The 19,594-nt window shown below is 44.3% G+C and overlaps 1 protein-coding gene across 1 annotated transcript in view; it reads right to left on the bottom strand.

The window, feature by feature from the left end:
- Positions 1-19,594, bottom strand: part of WWC2 (WW and C2 domain containing 2) — a 203,407-nt gene that overhangs the window by 40,078 nt on the left and 143,735 nt on the right. Inside the window, exons 10-16 of the mRNA XM_080797731.1 lie at positions 17,745-17,834; positions 16,097-16,716; positions 12,467-12,596; positions 11,842-11,922; positions 11,658-11,744; positions 8,346-8,538; positions 6,428-6,592 (exon numbers count right to left, since the gene is read on the bottom strand). Of these exons, the coding sequence (XP_080653857.1) occupies positions 6,428-6,592; positions 8,346-8,538; positions 11,658-11,744; positions 11,842-11,922; positions 12,467-12,596; positions 16,097-16,716; positions 17,745-17,834 (1,366 nt within the window). The remainder of the gene's footprint in view (positions 1-6,427; positions 6,593-8,345; positions 8,539-11,657; positions 11,745-11,841; positions 11,923-12,466; positions 12,597-16,096; positions 16,717-17,744; positions 17,835-19,594) is intronic.

The raw sequence follows: 19,594 nt of genomic DNA, 5'->3' as shown, positions 1-19,594 counted from the left end.
TGCAGAGCCTTAGTTGAGAAAGGTTGCTTCTCAAAAGAAAATTACAGGCTGGGCTGGTGAATTTTCTTGGGAATTCTTCTGAATATTTAAGGAAGATATGACACCCATCTCACAAAAACCTTTTGTGGAGAGTAAAAAAGGAATGCTTTCTAACTTATATTATGAAGCCTGTAAAACCTTGATATCAAAAAATGACATTACAAAAAAAGAAAACTAAAGATTAATTTCCCTCATGAACGTAATAAAAACTCAAACACAAAATCAAGAAATCTAATCCAGAAATGTATATAAAAACATATATCAGATATACCACAATGAAGTCTGTCCTATCCTAGGAACCCAAGGGTGGTTTAACATTCAAAAGTCAATCAATGTATAATCCACCACATTAAGAGAATAAAAGAAAACAATCATGTAATCAATTTAAGTAAACAGTAAATATGTTTGATAAAATTCAATATCCATGCATAATAGAAAGCGTCAGCAAACTAGAAAGAGTAAGAAACTTCTTTAATCTGAGAGCAATTATCTATAGCCTCAAAAATCATTCTAAATGATGAATAATTGCAAGGCCTCACTTTGAAAAAAGTATAGTATTTTCTACAGAGGTAGACAACTACACCAACAGAATAGAACAGGATACCCATGAACAGGCTCCCCCATGTGCAGGTCACTGGACTTATGACAAAGATGACACTGTCATGCAGCTGGGAAGGAAAATTTTTTCTACAAATGATGCTGGTCAATCAGCAATGACGTGGGTAAAAAGGAATCTTGACCCCTACCTCACACCTTATACAAAAAGTAATTTCAGTTGAATTTAGATCTAAATGTGAACGGTAAGGCAATAAAGCTTTTATAAGACAACGCAGTAAACCATCTTCATGATCCTGGGGAGGTGAATAGTTTTTAAATAGCAAAGGAAAGTACTGAGCATATAGGGAAAAATTGATAAGTAAGACTACGTTAAGCCTGAGTCCTTCTTCCATTCACCAAAAGGCAACATTAAGAAAATGAAAAGGCAAGCCACAAAATAGTAGAAGATATTTGGAAAAAAACCAAAATCTATTGGACAAAACACTCAAGTCTAAAATTAAGAACTGCTACCACCAATCTATTTAAAAAAAGAGAATCCAAAAGAAAAAAATAGAAAAAAATCTTGAACAGACATTTCACAAAAGATGACATCCATCTGGCCATTAAACATTATAATCAGGGCAATGCAAAAAACAGGAGAGTACTATCTATCTATCTATCTATCTGTCACAAAGGCTAAAATAAAGAAGATAAATAAAGACATGTAGGAGATGCTAATAGCAACACTACTCATAACAGCCCCTGATCAGAAACTCAAATGTCCATCGACAGCAGAATGGATAAAGAAAGTGATATAATTATACAATGACCTCTCATGCAGCATGGAGCATTGATGAACTACAATTACACAAAACAACACAGGTGACCTGCACAAACATATTGCTGAACAGGAGATGCCAGACACGAAAGAACATGCACTGAATGATTCCATTATATCAAGTTCAAAGACAGAAGTCAGGATGGAGATGATCTTTAGGGGAGAGTGGAAATGACTAAATGGGGCACAAGGGAGGATTCTGGGGGTCCTGGGAATGCACTATATCCTGAGTGGTCGCTACACAGGTGTGTTGACTTTGTGAAAATTCCCTGGAAAATTCACATTCACACTATCTTTGTACACTTTGTTAAAATCTCTCCATCACTCCTCTCCACAAAAGAAATGAGTTAAAGTGAGATTAGAATAAGATGACAACACTGTGAACCTAAGAAACACCTGTAGAATACTCATCCAGTAAAAGCAGAGGACACACTTTCCCAAGGGCACATAGAACATTCTCCAGGAATGGTAGCATATGCTAGGCCATGAAACAAGCCTCAGGGAACTTAGAAGGACTGAAATCCTACAAAGTATGTTCTAGGACCACACTGTAATGACATAAAAAAAATCAGTAACACAAGGAAATCGTAAGAAGTAACAAAGATGTGGAAATTCACACATTCTTAAATAACCAATGAGTCAAAGAAGTCACAAGGAAAAATCTGAAAACACTTAGAGATGAATGAAAATGAAGACATATCAGAGTTGGTAAGACACTGCTCCAGCAACACTTAGCAAGAGATTTATAGCCAGGAGTGCCTGTGTCAAAGCAGAAGAAAGATCTTGAATCTATAACCTAAACTTCTACCTTAGGAAATGGAAAAAGAGTAAACCTAAAGTAAGCAGAAGGAAGGAAATAATAAAGGCTACTCTCTCTCTCTCTCTCTCTCAAAAAACCAAAACCAAAACCAAAAAACAGGATTGTCAGATGGAGTCCCGTGTCGGGCTCCAACTGAGCCTGGAGCCTGCTTAAGATTTTCTCTTTCCCTCTTCCTCTGCTCCTCCTCCCTGCCCCTCTCTAATAATAATAATAATAATAATAATGACAGAGTAGAAATTTATGAAATAGCAGATAGAGAAATATTAGAGATCAGTGAAACCAAAAGGTGATTCTTCAAAAAGATTCAAAAAAGTAAAAACTTTTAGCTAAATTAACCAAGAAAAAGTTCAAATTACTGAAACTAGGAGACAAAGAGGGAATATCACCATCAAATCCACAGGAAAAAAAATGAATTACAAGGGTTACTACAAACAACTGTTTGCCCACAAGTCAGACAACCCAGATAAATGAACACATTCTAGAAAGACACAAAACTACTCAAAGTGACGTTATAACAAAGTTCTGAGTAGACTTATAACAAGTAAGAGACTGAATTAGTAAACAAAAACCTTCCCAAAGTCCAAACCCAGAGGGTTTCACTGCCAAGTTCTACCAAACATTTTAAGAAGAATAATACCAATTCTTCTCAAACTCTTCCAAAAGACCGATGACGAGGGAATACTTCCTAAACTCATTCCCTGAGGCCAAAATTACTCTGATGTTGAAATCAAAGACATCAGGAGAAAAGTATGAATAGAGAAAAAAAATACTCAACGAAATATGAGGAAACTAAATTAATAACATAAAAAGGATTATACACTATGACCAAGTGGGATTTATCCCAGGAATGCCATGTTGGTTTGACATCTGAAAATCAATAAACCGTATGAACAGAATAAAGGATAAAAACCACATGTCATCTCAACAGAGCCAGAAAAGCTCCAGTTAAATCCACAGTTAAATCCACAGCTTTTACAATAAAACACTCAACAAACTAGGAAACGGATTTCCCTCAACTCGATGAAGGGCAGCTACAATAAACCACAGCGGAAATCACACGGAACGGTGAAAAACTGAAAATTTCTGCCTAAGATCACATCCATGACAAGGATGTCTGTTCTCACCACTTCTTGCGATATCAAAATGGAAGTTCTAGCCAGGGTGAAGGGACAAGAAAATGAAATAAAAGGCAACTGGAAAGAAAGAAGGAAAATCAACTCTATTAGCAGAAGACAGAATCTTACCTATAGGAAATCCTAGGGAATCCACAAAAAAACTATTTGACCTAATAAACCTGGTCAGTAAGGTTCCAAGATGCAAGACAGTAGTCAAAATCAATTGTGCAATGAATATTCTAAAAATGAAATTAAGAAAACAGTTCTATTTACAATAACATCAAAAAGAATAAAATTAACCAAAGATGTAAGATTTGGGGCTCTGAAGAGGGCAAAATATTTTTTGAAAGAAGTTAATGAAGACCCAAATAAATGGGAAGATATCCCGTATTCATGATCAGAAGACTTAAAACTGATAAGATGACAATACCCTCCAAATTGATCTACAGACTCAAAGCAATCTATATAAAAATCCTACCTGCTTTTTTTTTTTTTTTTTGCAGAAGTTGACAAACTGATACTAAAATTCATATGGAAATTCAAGAGACCCCAAATAGCCCAAACTATCTTAAAAAAGAAAAACAAAGCTGGATGACTCATATGTTCCTATTTCAAAATAACTACAAAGCTACAGTCATCGTGATACTGTGATGTTGGCACAAATAAAGACATACAGATTAACAGAACAGAATTCAGAGTTCAGAAGTATAAAGGATTGTACTAACGTGGCTTTCAGCAAGGGTACCAAGTGGGGAAAGATTAGTGTTTTCAATTAAGCGGTACTGCGAGCAATTGCATACCCACATACAAGAAAATGGAATTGGACCTACTCCTCACATCACACAGAAAGAAAAACTCAAAAGGATCAGAGACCTAAAAATAACACGGAACTTTCAAACTCTCAGAAGAAAACACAGGACTAAATCTTTATGATGTTCAGCTGGGCAAAGTCTTCCCAGATAGGACACCCATAGCACAGGCAATGCAAGAAAAAAAAAAAACCAGGCAATCTGGACTTTGGTCAAAATTTACAATTTCGTATTGCAAACAAAATCACCAGGAAAGTGAAAAGAAACCCACTGAATGAGAGAAAATATCTGCAAGTCATTTATTGGATAAGGGACTTGTGTCAGGAATATATGAGGAACTCTTATAACTTAATAATAAAATAATAAATAAAGAGATAACAATCAAGTGAAATAGTAAAAAGATGAAGAACTCATCTAAAACACAAAGGATCCAAATAGGCAGCTCTCAAAAAAAAAAAAAAATCAAAAATATACCAATGGCCCATAAGTCCATGGAAATGTGCTCAGTATCAGGAGTCATTAGGGAACTATAAATCAAAACCACAATGAGCACCTCACACCGCCTGGCTCAAATCAGAAAGACAGAATAATAACGTGCAGCAAAGCTGGGCTGGCAGGAGCCCTCGCACACTGGTGAGGATGGAAACAGTGCCCCCACTGTGGAGGACAGCTTGTCAGCTCCTCGAAACGTTAAAACACAGAGCTATGACCCAGCAGGTCCACCCGTAGGTACGGATGCCAAAGAGGAATGAAAACGTATGTCCTAACAAACCCTTGTACAGATGTTCACAGCAGCGGTATTAATAATAGTCAAAAAGCGGAAACAGCCCAAACGCCCATGTACTGATGAACAGATAAACAAAAGCTGGTATATCCACATAACAGAGCATTCTTCGGAACGATAAGGGAATGAGGTACGAACACCCGCGAGCGTACGGAGGTACTCTGAAAATGCGATGCTAAGTCGAAGAAGTATTATTCCACGTATATGAAACGTCCATAGTAAGCAAATGAGGCAGAAGGACGAGTGGTTGCCTCAGGGCAAAGGCCTTAGGGAGTACGGGGAGCCGGTGCTCATGAGTAGAGGGAATCTTTCTGGGAAGATGACAATGTTAGAACACTACATCGTGGTGATGGTGACCCAGCTCCGTGAATACACCCAAAATCCACTGAAAACGGTGTGCTTTGGACGGGTGAACTGTACGTTTTCGATGGAGGAACCACATGGTATGTGAATTACACTGCATCAAGCTGTTAAAAAATTTTGCCCGCAATGGGACCATCCCATCAGCGCTTTCCAAGGTACAAGTCCAATTTCATCATCCCGTGCGCCTCCCTTAGTGTCGACCACAAACCGGGGCGTTTGACACAAGCTTGACCGGCACTCTTGCTTCCCTTTCACCACCCCAAGAGATGATCAGCGATTATCTGACTTGTGCTTCGTAAACTCCTTCCTCAGAGATAACCGAACATGCACTTGAACTTGGTAACGACGTTCACAGACACCAAGTCAGTGATGAATGGCTTCCCAGAATGCCCCCTCTGTAAATTTTTAGAAGTGCTGAATGTGGATGACCTGTTGGTTTATAACAAACTTGACAGAAAATATTTATCGCTTTACTAATGTAACAAATAGCGACTAAGACAATCTTTAGCCTTAGTCATTTAACAGCTGCAAATGATCCAAGTTCCGAATGTATAACCTGAGCACAACATATGAAAGTATAAATTTAGGGAGGCCTGGGTGGCTCAGTGGGTTAAGCCTCTGCCTTCGGCTCGGGTCATAATCTCGGGGTCCTGGGATCGAGCCCCGCATTGGGCTCTCTGCTCAGCGGGGAGCCTGCTTCCCCCTCTTTCTCTGCCTGCCTCTCTGCCTGCTTGTGATCTCTATCTCTCTGTCAAATAAATAAATAAAATCTTAAAAAATAAATAAATAAATAAATAAAAGTATAAATTTAAAGCAAAAGGTTTTCCAGGGTCACTTAACCCTGTTATGACTCCGTATCAGTTTATTCTGATGGAAGGAAGTGTGAGCAGAGACAAGTGGTTCTTTTATAAACTATACCTGAAATGAAGCTGGAAATGCTAGCTGGAAATGAAGCTGGAAATTATCTTTCCTTCTGGTTTTGAGTTGTTAGGAAGCCGTGAGGAAGGGGTAAGCCGGGGGAGGAAGGGTAGTGAAGGTGATTAGGAACAGGCCGGTACCACGGCATTCCACATTCCACATTATTTCCTTTAGTCATGCCTTTTTACTCCAATTTGGACTCACCAAGTCTATCACATCTATTAAGGACTGAGTTGTTTGAAATACAGAGTCCTCATTTTCTTCGTCGTTCTTTTTGCGAGACATTTGCTTGGAAGGAAGCAGGTTATACCACAGAGTGAAAATCTCGCTGGAAAATGGTAAATCAGCCAGACTGATCTGAGTTCCAGCCTGCGTGAAACGAAAGTGGGGGGGGGGGGGAGAAAAGAAGAGAAAATAAAATGTTTAAATTCATATTTGCTTCCTCTCATGTAATTAAGATTATCGGGCAAGCCTGTTTCAGGGTTTAAAAAACACAATAGTCATGATATAAAGAATTGGTGGATTTTTTTTTAACCTGAAGGTGTGACTAAGTAAGAAATAACCCCAACCTAGAAGCTAACCTTAGGATTATTTTGTGAGATACTGTTTTGCTAAAACCTAATGACTTAAGGATGCAACTTCCTGTATTTTTTAATGAAAAGTCAAAAGATAAGTTAAAAAATAAACAACTAAGCATAAATCGTAACACCTCTCACAATATGCTGTAAGTCATTTGATTATTACTCACAAAAACCCATTATCCAGTATAAAATTCAAAAACCAGGGGCACCTGGGTGGTTCAGTTGTTTAAGCATCTGCCTTTGGCTCAGGTCATGATCCTGGGGTCGAGCCCCATGTTGGGCTTCCTGCTCAGTGGAAAACAGCTTCTCCCTCTCCTCCCCACTCATGCTCTCTGTCACTATTTCTGTCTCTCTCTCAAACAAATAAATAAAATCTTAAAACAAAACAAAACAAAAACAAATAAAAATCTTACTGTGCTTCTTACATGAGAGACCAGATAGCAAAATTTTTCTTCCGATTTGCAGAATGTCAAGAAAAGTTTTCATATTCCAGCAAATGACATATATGAGCCAGAATCTAATTAAATGGTACCATTTTTTAAAGGCTATTAATTAACATATTCACTAACTTTAAGGAGCTTCTGACACACATATCTACTGTAGCAATCTGCTAGCCTAATGAATCTGCTATCCTTACTTCTCTTTTTACTGCCATGTAATATTATCAAATATTTTTTTCATACTAAGAAAAGGAAATACTAATAAGAAATCTATCACCCTTATGAACTTTGTTCATCACGAAGCGTGTTTTTGTTTCTGATTGTACCGCCGAGAAAAGTTCAACCCGAAACCCGTGCTACTGTTTGGACACACAGGCAGCCCTTCGCTGCCTGCATTTGACCATCCTATGTACCTTTTCCGGTGTGTAATGGTTTTCTGGTTATTATGTACAAGGGCATGTTAAACTCACCATTAGTTATAGGTGACGTCTCCTGCATTATTAGCACTGAAACATTCCATTCCTCTAAAAAGCAACATTTAAGTCTTCCTAGAAGCTATGATACCAGGGCTAGGGAGAATATAATAAAGGGACCGGACACTCAGTCTTCTGCTTAATTTAAACTTACAACAGTGAGTTACATGTGGGATGTCTTTTTGCTATCCGGCTCCATCGTTCACCAGCTGTGTGACCCTAGACTTACCACCTCTTCTGAAAAAAGAGGGGTACTCATACCTCTTCCCTGAGACCGTCATGAGGATTAAATGAGATAATGTGCACAAAATGCCCAGCACAAGACTCATGTTGGGAGTAGTAAGCATGCTTCAGAGCGATCATCATGACAGAGGTCACAGGGCAGAATGGGAGATAGATTTTACAGAAAATCACAATTAATAAGCAGATCTGAGAGGTCTTGAATAAGAGAATGAAAATCAGAAATCCCCGCTTCAAATAAAAAAAATGAGAGCATTGCTGCTGTGCCCGAGGTCCCGGGAGGATCTGTGGGGTGTCAGGGCCAGCGTACGGGCATCTAGAGAGCTCTTCTCAGCATACACCCCACCCCGGGGCCTTCCGTGGGGACGGGGCCTGGGAAATGACCTACCAGACATTCTTCACTCCGGTGTCTGCTAACAGAGCAAAGGTCCACTCTCAGCGTCTTCTGCTGTAAGGCTGTTTGGGAAATGGCCACTCTGAACACGTCGTTGAATAGGATGCATTCTGTGGCCGGATGGACTTTTGTGCGAAACAGACAGCTGACGTCCGCTGAGGAGGGCAGCAGAGCAACCCTGAAGTAGCTGCAAAGAGCAAGAGTAAAAGCATTTCACTGGAACTCGGACGACACCAGAGCCGGTCCCGTCTGCGCCCAGCGGCAGAGAGAAGGCTCCGTCCTCCACCCACCCGAGCCCACGGTGCCCTGCGCCTGCCACTCAGCCCAGGGCTGCAGCAAAGACATGACGGGGCAGGGGAGGGGAAGAAAAACTCCACGGGGTGGATGAATGTAACATCCCACCTGCCCCGGGACAGCCAATTCCGAAGTAAAGTTTTCCGAGTCCGGGAAGATGGGATCATGCAAAGCCAATTTTGTCCCAAAGAATCTTCACCCCCCAGAGTTAAACAGGGGGTGCTGGTGATCATTTCCCAGGACTGGACTACACTACCCTACGAGTGAAAAAGAACGGCGAAGTAGCCTATTGTGAAACAAACTTACAAATCTACTGTCAAGCATCACAAAAGTTTCGATAACGACAAACTGTTGTGAGAGGCTTAATGCTTTGTAAAAATTCCAAGGGAGAGTTACAGAAAACCAGTAACTTCTCATACTATGTGCAGGTGATTTTTCTAAGCACACGTTACACGTGGGTTCACAGTTCCTAGAAACGGCCTGAGGTATTTTCTTTTAAATCTCAGAAAGAAAAATCCCATTAAATCTGGCCCCCACCCCAATTCTGGGCTGATCTAATTCCTATTCTAAAAGATGCCTTTCTCCAATTATGAAAACTGTAAATTCACAGGCAGGACTGAGGAAGGTCCTACTATTTCTGTATTTTTATATCTGAATAGGAAATTGATGATATAATATGTACAATTATGGAATTATCAGAATATAAAAACTGACTAAGGAGAGTCAGCCTGAGGGGACTACGGGGCCTTGCTCGGCTGCTGCTAAGGCTGGAGAAGGGGCAGAAGAAATCTGTTTCCGAAAGCCAGGAGGGGACGTACAGCTGCAGAGCTGGAACGGAGGGAAGCCATTTTCTGCCCCTCCAGACCTCAGTTTCCCTCTGTGCCAGTGGCCTAACCACTTCCGCGACCCCAAAACATTTCCACCAGAGGCAGCAGGGGAAGAAGGTCGGGGTGCTCGTCTTTGCATTCTGCTGTGGGTGGGGTCTCCCCACACGGGAGGCAGGAGCCCACCAGTTGGAGGGTAGCTCTGCCTGGTGTCATTAACAACCAGAAAGTAAATTTTGAAGTTGGGGGCAGGGGCGTCCAAACATCCCTGGACCACTTTTACGATACTTCACTTTTGGCAGCATCCTTATTTAGACCGAGGCTTTCATGTAGGGGCTTAGGAACACGGCCCTAGACATTTCAGGAAGGTGCAGACCGGCCAGATGAGTAACTGCCCACGAGCTGGGCGCATCAGAGCCTGCTGTACTCACTGCCTGAGGACAGCCACGGGTCCTGAACTGTGCTGGCTGTCACCCTATCCCAGGGGTACTTTGTTTGTGACTTCCCGGGACGAAAGTGAGAGTGACCGTGATTGGCTCAGCAGTGGCACATCTGGGGACGCCTGCCCTCAACAGCACGAGGTTAAAGAAGATGCGGGTTCTCTCGGGGACGGCAGTAGTTTTCTCCCAGGCTGGTGGGATGGCTCTCCCTGTTCACAGGTTCGACCCCTGATGGAGGGGTCTTCTCCCAGGTGATGCCTCACTGAAATGAAAAGGCTGCCGACACTCCAGTATTTCAGCCCACTTACTGGTAGGGAGAAGTCACAGATAGTACCGTCAAGCCAGTCTTCCCTGAATACTACTGACTGGCCTTCTTAATCTCAGTTCCGGTAAGCAGGCTCTCTGCGGTGATAACACAGAGCCCGCCGCTCCACAAACACACCTTGATTTCAGGAGACCCCGCAGCCCACTTCCCTCCTGGAACTCTACCCCCCTGCAGCTCCGATGACCGCCAAGACACAGACAGCCACTCGCTCTGTTCTACGGTCTCAGGAACAATCTCACCTTGCTCTGCTTTTACTTAGACTCGGTTGCTTTTCTCTGACAAATCTTAGGAGTATTCAGATGCGAACTGAAAAGTAAACCCACAGGGAAAACATCCAGAACTCTTACATTTACTCCATGAAATGTCCTTCTCATTGAGGAATATACTCTCATCACTAAGGAGAACATCCACATAGCCGGGTCCAGAGTCTTGGGAGACACCCATCAATAGCTCTTTCTTATTTCCAAGTCCTTTTCTTTTCTTTTCTTTTTTAATTTTATTTGTTTATCTGACAGACAGAGATCACAAGTAGGCAGAAAGGCAGGCGGGGGGTGGGGAGGAAGCAGGCTCCCCGCCAAGCAGAGAGCCTGACGGGGGGCTCGATCCCAGGACCCTGAGATCATGACCCCAGCTGAAGGCAGAGGCTTTAACCCACTGAGCCACCCAGGCACCCATTTCCAAGTCCTTATACTGGCAGACTGAACAAAGTGTTAAGTGCAGAGCGACACAGAGATTCTGGATTTGAAGTCAGAGGTGCTGAGTTGAAATCTGGCTTCTTCCTGGGGTTCTCTGGCCATGGGCCTTTAAGAGAGCCCCTGAAAGGCTGACTCCAGAGAGTGTGAATGGTGGCGAAGATCCTAGAGACACCGGTCAGGAGAGATTCCCCAGGCAACAGGCTACGTAGCATCATAACATCACTTAAAGTGAAATAACTTCAAGGAATTACTGTCACAGGGAGGCGAATGCTAGATGCTAAGGAATGACACGCTTACGTGTAGCATGATAGGGCCTTTGGCAAAGTTGTATTGACAAGTGAAATTTGTTCACTACATTTTCATGTAAAAGATCAGAAAATTACTTTAAACCAACAGCAGGTATAATTAAGCAATAACAAACATTTTAATTAAATTAAAATTAAAAGACTCAGGCCCCAGCACAGCATAATACAGTTTCTGGTTGTAAAGAGAGATTTGAAAAACTCTTGGTTCCTAAGCCTAACCATGAACGGGTTGGATAAGGATCAAAATCTAGTATGTTTTTTGCACATTCTCCTTTTCTTTTCATTTTATCCACTGTGGACTGAGGGCTTGGTCCTCCATATGTCTTTCCCACGTTCACCCGGGCGAACTGCTCAATCACAACGTACAATTTATCACGTGTGAACAATACACAGCTCTTCAATTTGTTCTTTGATGTTACTTACACTTTTGAAGTATGAGGTATCAAGAAGGCATGAAGATTTCGGAGCTGTGCTAAAATCACCATGAAGCTTGACCTTTTGGCGTCGTATCTGTCAGAAGAGAAGCCGATGAAACCGGGAAAGGGTGCAGGCCAGTTGTCCCTGCACCGAATTCTAGAACTGCCCTCCTCCACGTGCCTTCCCTTACCTGAGGCCGATCTGCACCTGGGCCGTCTCCACGATGGTGACATCCCCGTCACTGTAGGCAACATCTTCAGCTTCACTAGGCCTAGGGACAGGGCAACAGGGGGCGCAGGTGAACCGCTTATGAACAGGGGTATTGACTGTCTCGGTTACTGTTTGCCACTTGCTGATTCTGAATGAAAACCTGAATTAACAGTACTCCTCCAGCCCCCAGGGTACCTGACCCCAGGGAAAACTCACTCTTTTAGATCTTTTTCACCTTTTCAAGAGGAGTCTGCCTCTGAGCCATTCGGGGAAAGACTTCCTGATGCCTGACTTTCCTGAGCCTCCCTGGGGGGGGGTGTCCCCCCCACACCCCGAGATACATTCCAGGCTTTTAGAAATAGACGCGAGAAGGTTCATGTTCCAAACGGGGAGTGGCCAGCAACTCCAACATTCTCCTTAAAATTGAGTTTTATGTCTCCAAGCGGGTCAGATGGGAGGTTTCTGATACACTGGAATTCTCAGGCCCACCGTTTCTTTAACGCCCACCGCCCTTCCACGGCAGAGCGGACCCCCAGGCTAGAGTCCACACGCACGGCTAGGAGGAGGTAACCCTGTAACGCGCAAGCGCTCCTGCGAGTCCTTACTGTTTCACGAAAGCTTCGTAGACCCCGCTGTCTCCAGCCACAGACTCGTCAGACACTGCAGCCGACACGCAGGCGGTCTTCTCCCCGAGCAGGTGGCTGGCTCTTCTTTTTGGTAATGATTTTTCCACATCTAGGGAGGGGAGAGCAAGCGTGCTAATTAAGATTTATTATTAGGAAAAGTTAAATGTAAAAATACACACGTGGCTTGGTTAGGAGCAATCCCAAAGACTTTGCATCTGGGAATCGAGGACGTCACTACTGGAGTGGACAGATGTGGCCGCTTCAAGGCATCCCGATGTTACAGGGGTCCCTGGGATGCCAGTTATTTTGATCATCATTTGAGAAAGAATACAGTTGCTCTCCGTCTGGAAACACTTGAAGGGAAGGGATAAATGACACACATGGCTGTCGGTCCCTTGCTTCTCTCTGTTAGGGATTCACTGCAGTCACCATCCGCTTGGTGGCAAGGAGCGAGCTGCATCCCTCAACTCTTAAAAAATATTTCTGGAACAGAGAGCATCTAGCTACTCAACGGCAAGAAAGGTTTCTGCCTCTTCGGCTCCCCCCTTCCCTCCACACGCCATAGTCTACATCTCGCGGGCTACCATGCTAATAGAAGCTAAAGAAAAAAAAAAGTCTTTGACTTATAGAATTCCTCACCAGCTAATACCATCAGGGGAAAAAAAAAAAACAACTTTGTGCTACTGAATCTTCAGCACCAACTCCCACTTAACTTTTATCTCTAACTCATATTCATACACTGTGTCCTGCGGTGAGCAAGGAGCGTTCGTTGAAAGCCACGTTCCTATGGAGTGAGCAGCGAGCCTGCGGTGTTCTTTCATCCGCCTGCGAGTGAGCCGGGATCAGGATTGCTATGCATCTGGCCCCCCTTCTGAGTCGTGACTTTACATCTTGTTAAGATGTTTAAGTTTTAACGCTTCGGATTACAGGATTGATTGCTGCATTTCCCTTTTTATTTCTGGCAGTGGGAATGCTTTCTCCTTGATGATCAAGTGCCTCTCTCCGCCCACCCCCCTTCGCGAGGGGTGAAGGTGATGACATGATTTATTGATTACCCCTGGGAATATCCACAGCAGCTGAAATTGACTTTGACAATGACAGAGACTGAATGGAAGGACTTCGTAGTCATTCCGACGTGGTCTCTGTCCCCCAGTGGGGACTGGCGTCGGGGAGTGGGATGTGCGTAAGGGAAGTCGGCTTGACCTGCAGAAGATTTCAGAATGCTGAGGGAGCGCGAGCGGCGTCACGACCCTGGGCCACCCGCCCCCCCGACAGAGGTCAGATGCCCCCGAATGGACCGAGTGCTGGTGATCTGATCTTTACGGTATTAAATATATGCTTTTAGCTGTTTTCACGCATGGCTCTCGACACTCTTTCCAAAGAAAGCTCTCGGATATCATTCCTGTAGGGTGACTGCTTTCTCAGGTAGCAGCCTTCTAATACAAGAAAGGTAAGAGCTCTATCCTGGAAGCTTTGGCGATGCTGCGTTCTCGGGGCAGACCCTGAGGCAGGAGAAAGGCTAGAGTCGGGCAAAGAGTCCCACGGACCCAGGCGGGGTTGGTCCCTGGGCGATTCTCGAGCTGGTCTCCCGGTTCTCCGGCAGCCGGCCTCACGGACCAGCCCCTCCAAACTGACTGCGTGTTGAGAATGGGTCGCTGGAGAACATTCCAAATACACAGAGTGAAAACAGCTTTGACATGCTTAAGAGCCTTCAAGTCCAAAGCACAGAAGCGTGGCACAGAAAACACCCCACTTTCTTCTCTTGCTTCTTCTTGTGCGCTTCCATGATGTTAGCGGCCTGTGGTAGGAACCCAGCTTAGCACCGTCTGTACTGCCTTTTTTTTTTAAATTTATTTATTTGTTAGAGAGAGAGAGAGAGCGAGCACAGGCAGACAGAGTGGTAGGCAGAGGCAGAGGGAGAAGCAGGCTCCCCGCGGAGCAAGGAGCCCCATGTGGGACTCGATCCCAGGACGCTGGGATCATGACCTGAGCCGAAGGGAGCCGCTCAACCAACTGAGCCACCCAGGCGTCCCCCGCCTGTACTGTTTAACCACATGCAGTAGCACTAATTTCATGAACAGAGTGCTCATGAACAGAATGCTGAGTGCCAGGCCCAGTTAGAGGCTGTTGCCGTGTTCTGGCATCAATCCTCCCAGTACCTTGCGAGGTAGAGACTCTATCATCGCCATTTTGCAGGTGAGAAACAACAAAGCGAAGGACCTGGGTAACGTGCTTGTGCTTGCTAGAACCAGAGTAAGGGTGCAGGTGTGGCTGGCTCCAGGGGCGGAGAGCACGGCCTGCCCCCCTCTCCCCCAACTGCATCCTTCCTGGAGGCAGAAGGGAGGTCCCACTGCTGGCTTCGGCTTGTCTGGAAGCACTAAGTAAAGCCACCTGCCTGCGCATTTTCTCTGACGTCAACGATGTCGTTGACACATCACTTGCAGCTGTGGCCCCTTCCAGGCAGTGCCACACAAACCACACAGATGTCCCCTGTGCTCCCCAGGCCGCCGGCAGGCGGGGTTTCGGCCTTCAGGATCGGAATCCACATACATGTGCCAGGTTTGTCTCTCTCTTTAAACATTGAAACTGGCCAATGAGTTAAGACTTAGAATTCTCCAGACCAGAGAGAAAATAAGGAGGCTTCTCAAAGCAGCAGAAAAATACTTCTAAAGAGGCCTGGCCCCTTCTGTGTCGTGGACACAGTGGCGTGCATAGATCTGAACGGGGCTCCTGGGGACCCGCACTGGGTCTTTTAGCTCATGCTGTGTTTCAGGCTAGCTCGGAGGCAGACCACGGTCCTCGGGCCACAACGGTGGTTATCGGTCAACGAGGGTACCATCCTGTTCTCTTTACAACGACCTCTAATATATTGAGAGCTTCCGCCTTGCAAAGGGAAACAGATATTGAAGCAAAACAAAACAAAACAAAACAAAACAAAACCCGAAAAATGAAAACTCGCCCTCCGTTTCTGTCTCTGTGTACAAAGTCAGCGGTGAGGGCGTGGTGGGCGGCACGCTTTCCTGGGCTGCAACTAGCAGAGCGGCCAGCAGATGGCAGGCTAACACTACCACATCAGAACCCGCTCTCCCCAAATCCACTTCCGGCAGAAAGGGAGAGACGGGCATGAAACAAAAATTGTATTTATACAGAATTCCCTGAGCAATCTAAACATTGAACCCTGATACTAATTAGCTGCTATGCTAATTGCCTTGGTTTTAATCTGTTTTAGGCCGACTTTTAGAAGAAAGCCCTCCTCTTTCGTCTTGCTATTTCAGAACCCGAATCTATTTGGCGGTGTGAAGGGTGTTCACAAGACATGTCCCCAGCCAGCTGCCACCGTACAAAGGGTTTCTGGACAATAGGACAGACACTTCATGATTAAATCTATTAAGCAGGGAAGGCGACTTTTATTTGATAAAGAAAAAGTGTCCAGTCTGGGTATATCAGTAAAAACTCCTTCTCAAATGAAGCCTAGAGAAGCCTAGAGAGAGAGAGAGGCGGGTGGGGTGGGGGGGGCACCACAATTTGTTTCTCTGGAAAAAGCAGCCCTCCCACCGTTCTTCTTAAAATAATTAAGAGGGAGGAGCCGGAAGCAAAGTCTCTGCTCACCTGCAGTTCCTTCATACAACGGCTCCCGGGCACATTCCCCGAGGTCCTTATCCTCCGCGAGAGGCTGGGACACTCCTCCTGAATGAGAATCCAGCAGGATCTGACTCTCCCCGAGGCTGAGGTCTGCAAAATGGCCACTCAATTCACAGTCTTCAAAGTCAGCAGTGAACCGATGGAGAGGGACATCGTGAGCAGACATGGGGAACGTGCCTTCTAGAACCAAGGGAGAGCCGGGAGGGGACAGGGAGGAGAGGGAGGACCGTGAGGACAGGGACGTCACAGACTTGGGGGCCTCAGTCCGTGGGGGCGTGTGGCCTGTGGCCGCGGCTGCCGCCCCGCAGGGACCGCTCTGGCCGGGCTGGCTGGGGGACTTGACCACTTCGTTTTCATGGATGGTGGTGATGGGTCCGGAAGGAATGTAGCCGCCTTTCTCCTGCAGAAGGAGGTCCAGTTTGCACTGGTAATCCGTGTCCGTCTGGTCGCTCTGACTGGTGTAATAGAGCTCTCCGGAACTGAGGGAGCTGAGCGAGCCCCTGCTGGAGGTGTTCAGAGACCCCCGGCTGGAGGCCAGGGAGCCCAGGCTGCTCCCAGACGACATGGACAGGGTGCTGGCCGAGAGGCTGAGGGGAGAGGGGCCCTCGCTGTGAAAACTGGCATGACACAGAAACCCAAGCGCGATGCCACCGCCTCCTCTGCACCCCGGAAGGAAGGAACCCAGTGGCGCCAAATAGCATAATGACAGGGGGAGGGGGGCGGAAAAGTAACCCGTTATTATGATATTACCTATTGCCACGCTGACTCATGAACACTTTCAGCCTGGCTCTCTACACAGCAACTCTGCTCTGACTAAAGATCGAGTCCCCTTTGCAAAAACCAAAGCCAAGAAAGTAATGAACACCTACCGACAAATCTACCTGCACAGAGAGCCCGCAGCAAGTACGCGATTTAATAATAGGGAAGGGGAAAAACAGTGTATATGGTACTGAGTGCTAGTGCAGTTATTTTAGTTAAAGAATAAAGCTTTGAATCTTGACAGAGAACAAAGGCAAGCTGATGAAGACAGAGAGGTTTCACACAGGCCCCTGTCTCCCTCGAGGTGTGCGTGCTGAAGGAGTGAACACAGAGCTAACTATTTTAAGGCAAATCTTTCCTCCTCCTCCCTTTTTAAAAGAAAGGGTGATCTGAAGAAATGTGTCATTTCCTAAGTATGTCTTCATAGCTAAAATATATAAACTATATCTTCTTCCCACAATCTCTTCCGCCTATGACTTTGGGGTTTGTGGGGGGAAAAAAAAATCTATGTAACTTTAAATTCGATCATCCAAGTTTTAATTTTATTAGCATAACTATTTTATTAAAAAATATTTTATTTATTTATTTGAGATAGAGAAAGACTGAGAGATCACAGAGGCAGAGGGAGAAGCAGACTCCCCACCGAGCAGGGAGCCCAACGTGGGACTCGATCCCAGGACCCTAGGACCATGACCTGAGCCAAAGGCAGACGCCCAACTGACTGAGCCACCCAGGTGTCCCAATTTTATTTACTTTCTAATAGTTGAACTTAAAGAGAAAAGTAACCCAGAATGAACCAAAACATGCCTGAACGTAGTCAAGAAAAACGTTTCCCTCAAGAACCAAGCAGGCTTACCTTTTAAGTTGCGAATGCAAACAAGTAGTTAATTTAGTACTTTCTTCAAGTTTTTGTAGGAGCTCTTTCCTTCGCTCTTCCAATTTCAATCTAGAAAAAAGAAACAAATGAATTTATTTCCATGTAATTACAATAAAACAGAAACTGAAGGAAAAGATTCTTATTATACAAACATCATGTACCACGAGGGGGAAACCCAAATGAATGGACAGGAGAGAAAACAGAACCACCACCAAGAGGCAAAGTGGGCACAACTGTCCACGGCCACGCTTAGCCTGAATCAACGTTACTGAGAATCTAAAAAATTTCAGTATTCTAAAATTTTCTTAAATTTTTTTTTTTTAAATTATGTTACATCAGTCACCATACAGTACATGTTCTGTGATTCACAGTTTGTGTATAACACCCAAAGGCTTGTGCTCTCATGAGGCAGGGAAAGACAGCCAGGAGGAAAATCACAAACCACTAAGAAAGATCACAGAATCCTTCCACAGGCCTGGGATTTGGCCTAAAGTTACTAAAACACTTGACGGGAGTAACAGAGAACCATGAAAGACTGTCCTGAAGTGATGGAATTGACAAGGACCGTTCCCAACTGATACTCAGTGACAAAAATTCCAATCTTACTTTGATGAGAATTTCAGCAATTAAGAAACAAATTAGTCCATATTGCCAGTGTGAACTCATTTGGGCTTAGCGGTTTCAACAAGGAAAAGACACAAAAGTGATTTCCCTTCCTACCCTATAGCACATCTCATTGTCCGCACCGATGATCACGAAATTTCATCCACATTCAACCGACCAAGGTTTTAAAAAATGTGGAGTGTTGGGGAACTGTGTATGTGAGTAAGTCATTTAAAAATATATCAAGCGTACAGTCTATATCACCTGTCTTTGGACATCCCTGGAATGAGCCTGTCCAGAGCGGTCAAGGACCACAGAACGGGACCGAGAAGACCACTGTGGTTTCTGGTAGATCTCCTGCTACTAATCATGTGTCCTTAAATGAGTCACTTAGTCAAGGGGTCCCAGCTTTCTCATCTGCAAATTGGCGATTAAAATCCTACTGTGTCTGTCTGCTAAGGCTGTTACAGGGATCAAATGCAGTGGTGTATGTAAAAGTGCTCTACAGACATCAAAACAAACCTTCCTTGTTCAAAGCCTCAGCATGCCTTGCAAGGTGGGCATATAAAAATTAGCTTTTTTTTTTTGGAGAAAAATAAAATTTCCCTAATTTCTAACCTCTTTGAAATGTATGTTTTAGGCAGTAAGGAAACATGTCCATATTTTATTTATAGCTACCTACCCTTTGAAGTGTCACCAACACAATTTCATTATATGTTAAAAAAAAAAAGCAATTCTTGTCATTTTGTTTAGTACTTCAAAGCACGATAAATTCTTAATTCCCAGCTTTCAAAGGTGTATTTTGGAAAGGAGTAGACAGTCCCTATTTTTTTTTAATCTCTTAAATATAAACAAAAACTCGACATGGAAAAAAATTAAGACAACTGAGATGAACTGAATTGGAAGGTAAAGGTCTGGAGAAAGGCCCAAATCCACTAAAATCCGTGTCTTCTGAAACAGAAGAAACATTTTTGAAGTCAGTTCTAAAACGGAACACTGCACTAACAAATGAAGGCTTTTCTGGTGTGTTAAGGAGGCTTCAATAAGACATTAGCGTGTTTCATGCTGAAATTCAAAATCCAAAGCCTTCCCTGTCTTCGTCCCAAGTGATGGTCCCCATTCTGGCCTCCTCCGGCCGACTGCTCAGGCCCTCTTACGGCTTCGAGCTGCTGAGCCTGCCTTCATTTTCTGGTTGGCACGCTCCCCCGTCAGACCCTAAGCTCCTG

This window comes from Martes martes (assembly GCF_963455335.1).
Source record: "Martes martes genome assembly, chromosome: 2".
Lineage (NCBI taxonomy): Eukaryota > Metazoa > Chordata > Mammalia > Carnivora > Mustelidae > Martes > Martes martes.
Note: the sequence above shows the minus strand (reverse complement) of the source record. Positions and strands in the feature narration are given on the sequence as shown.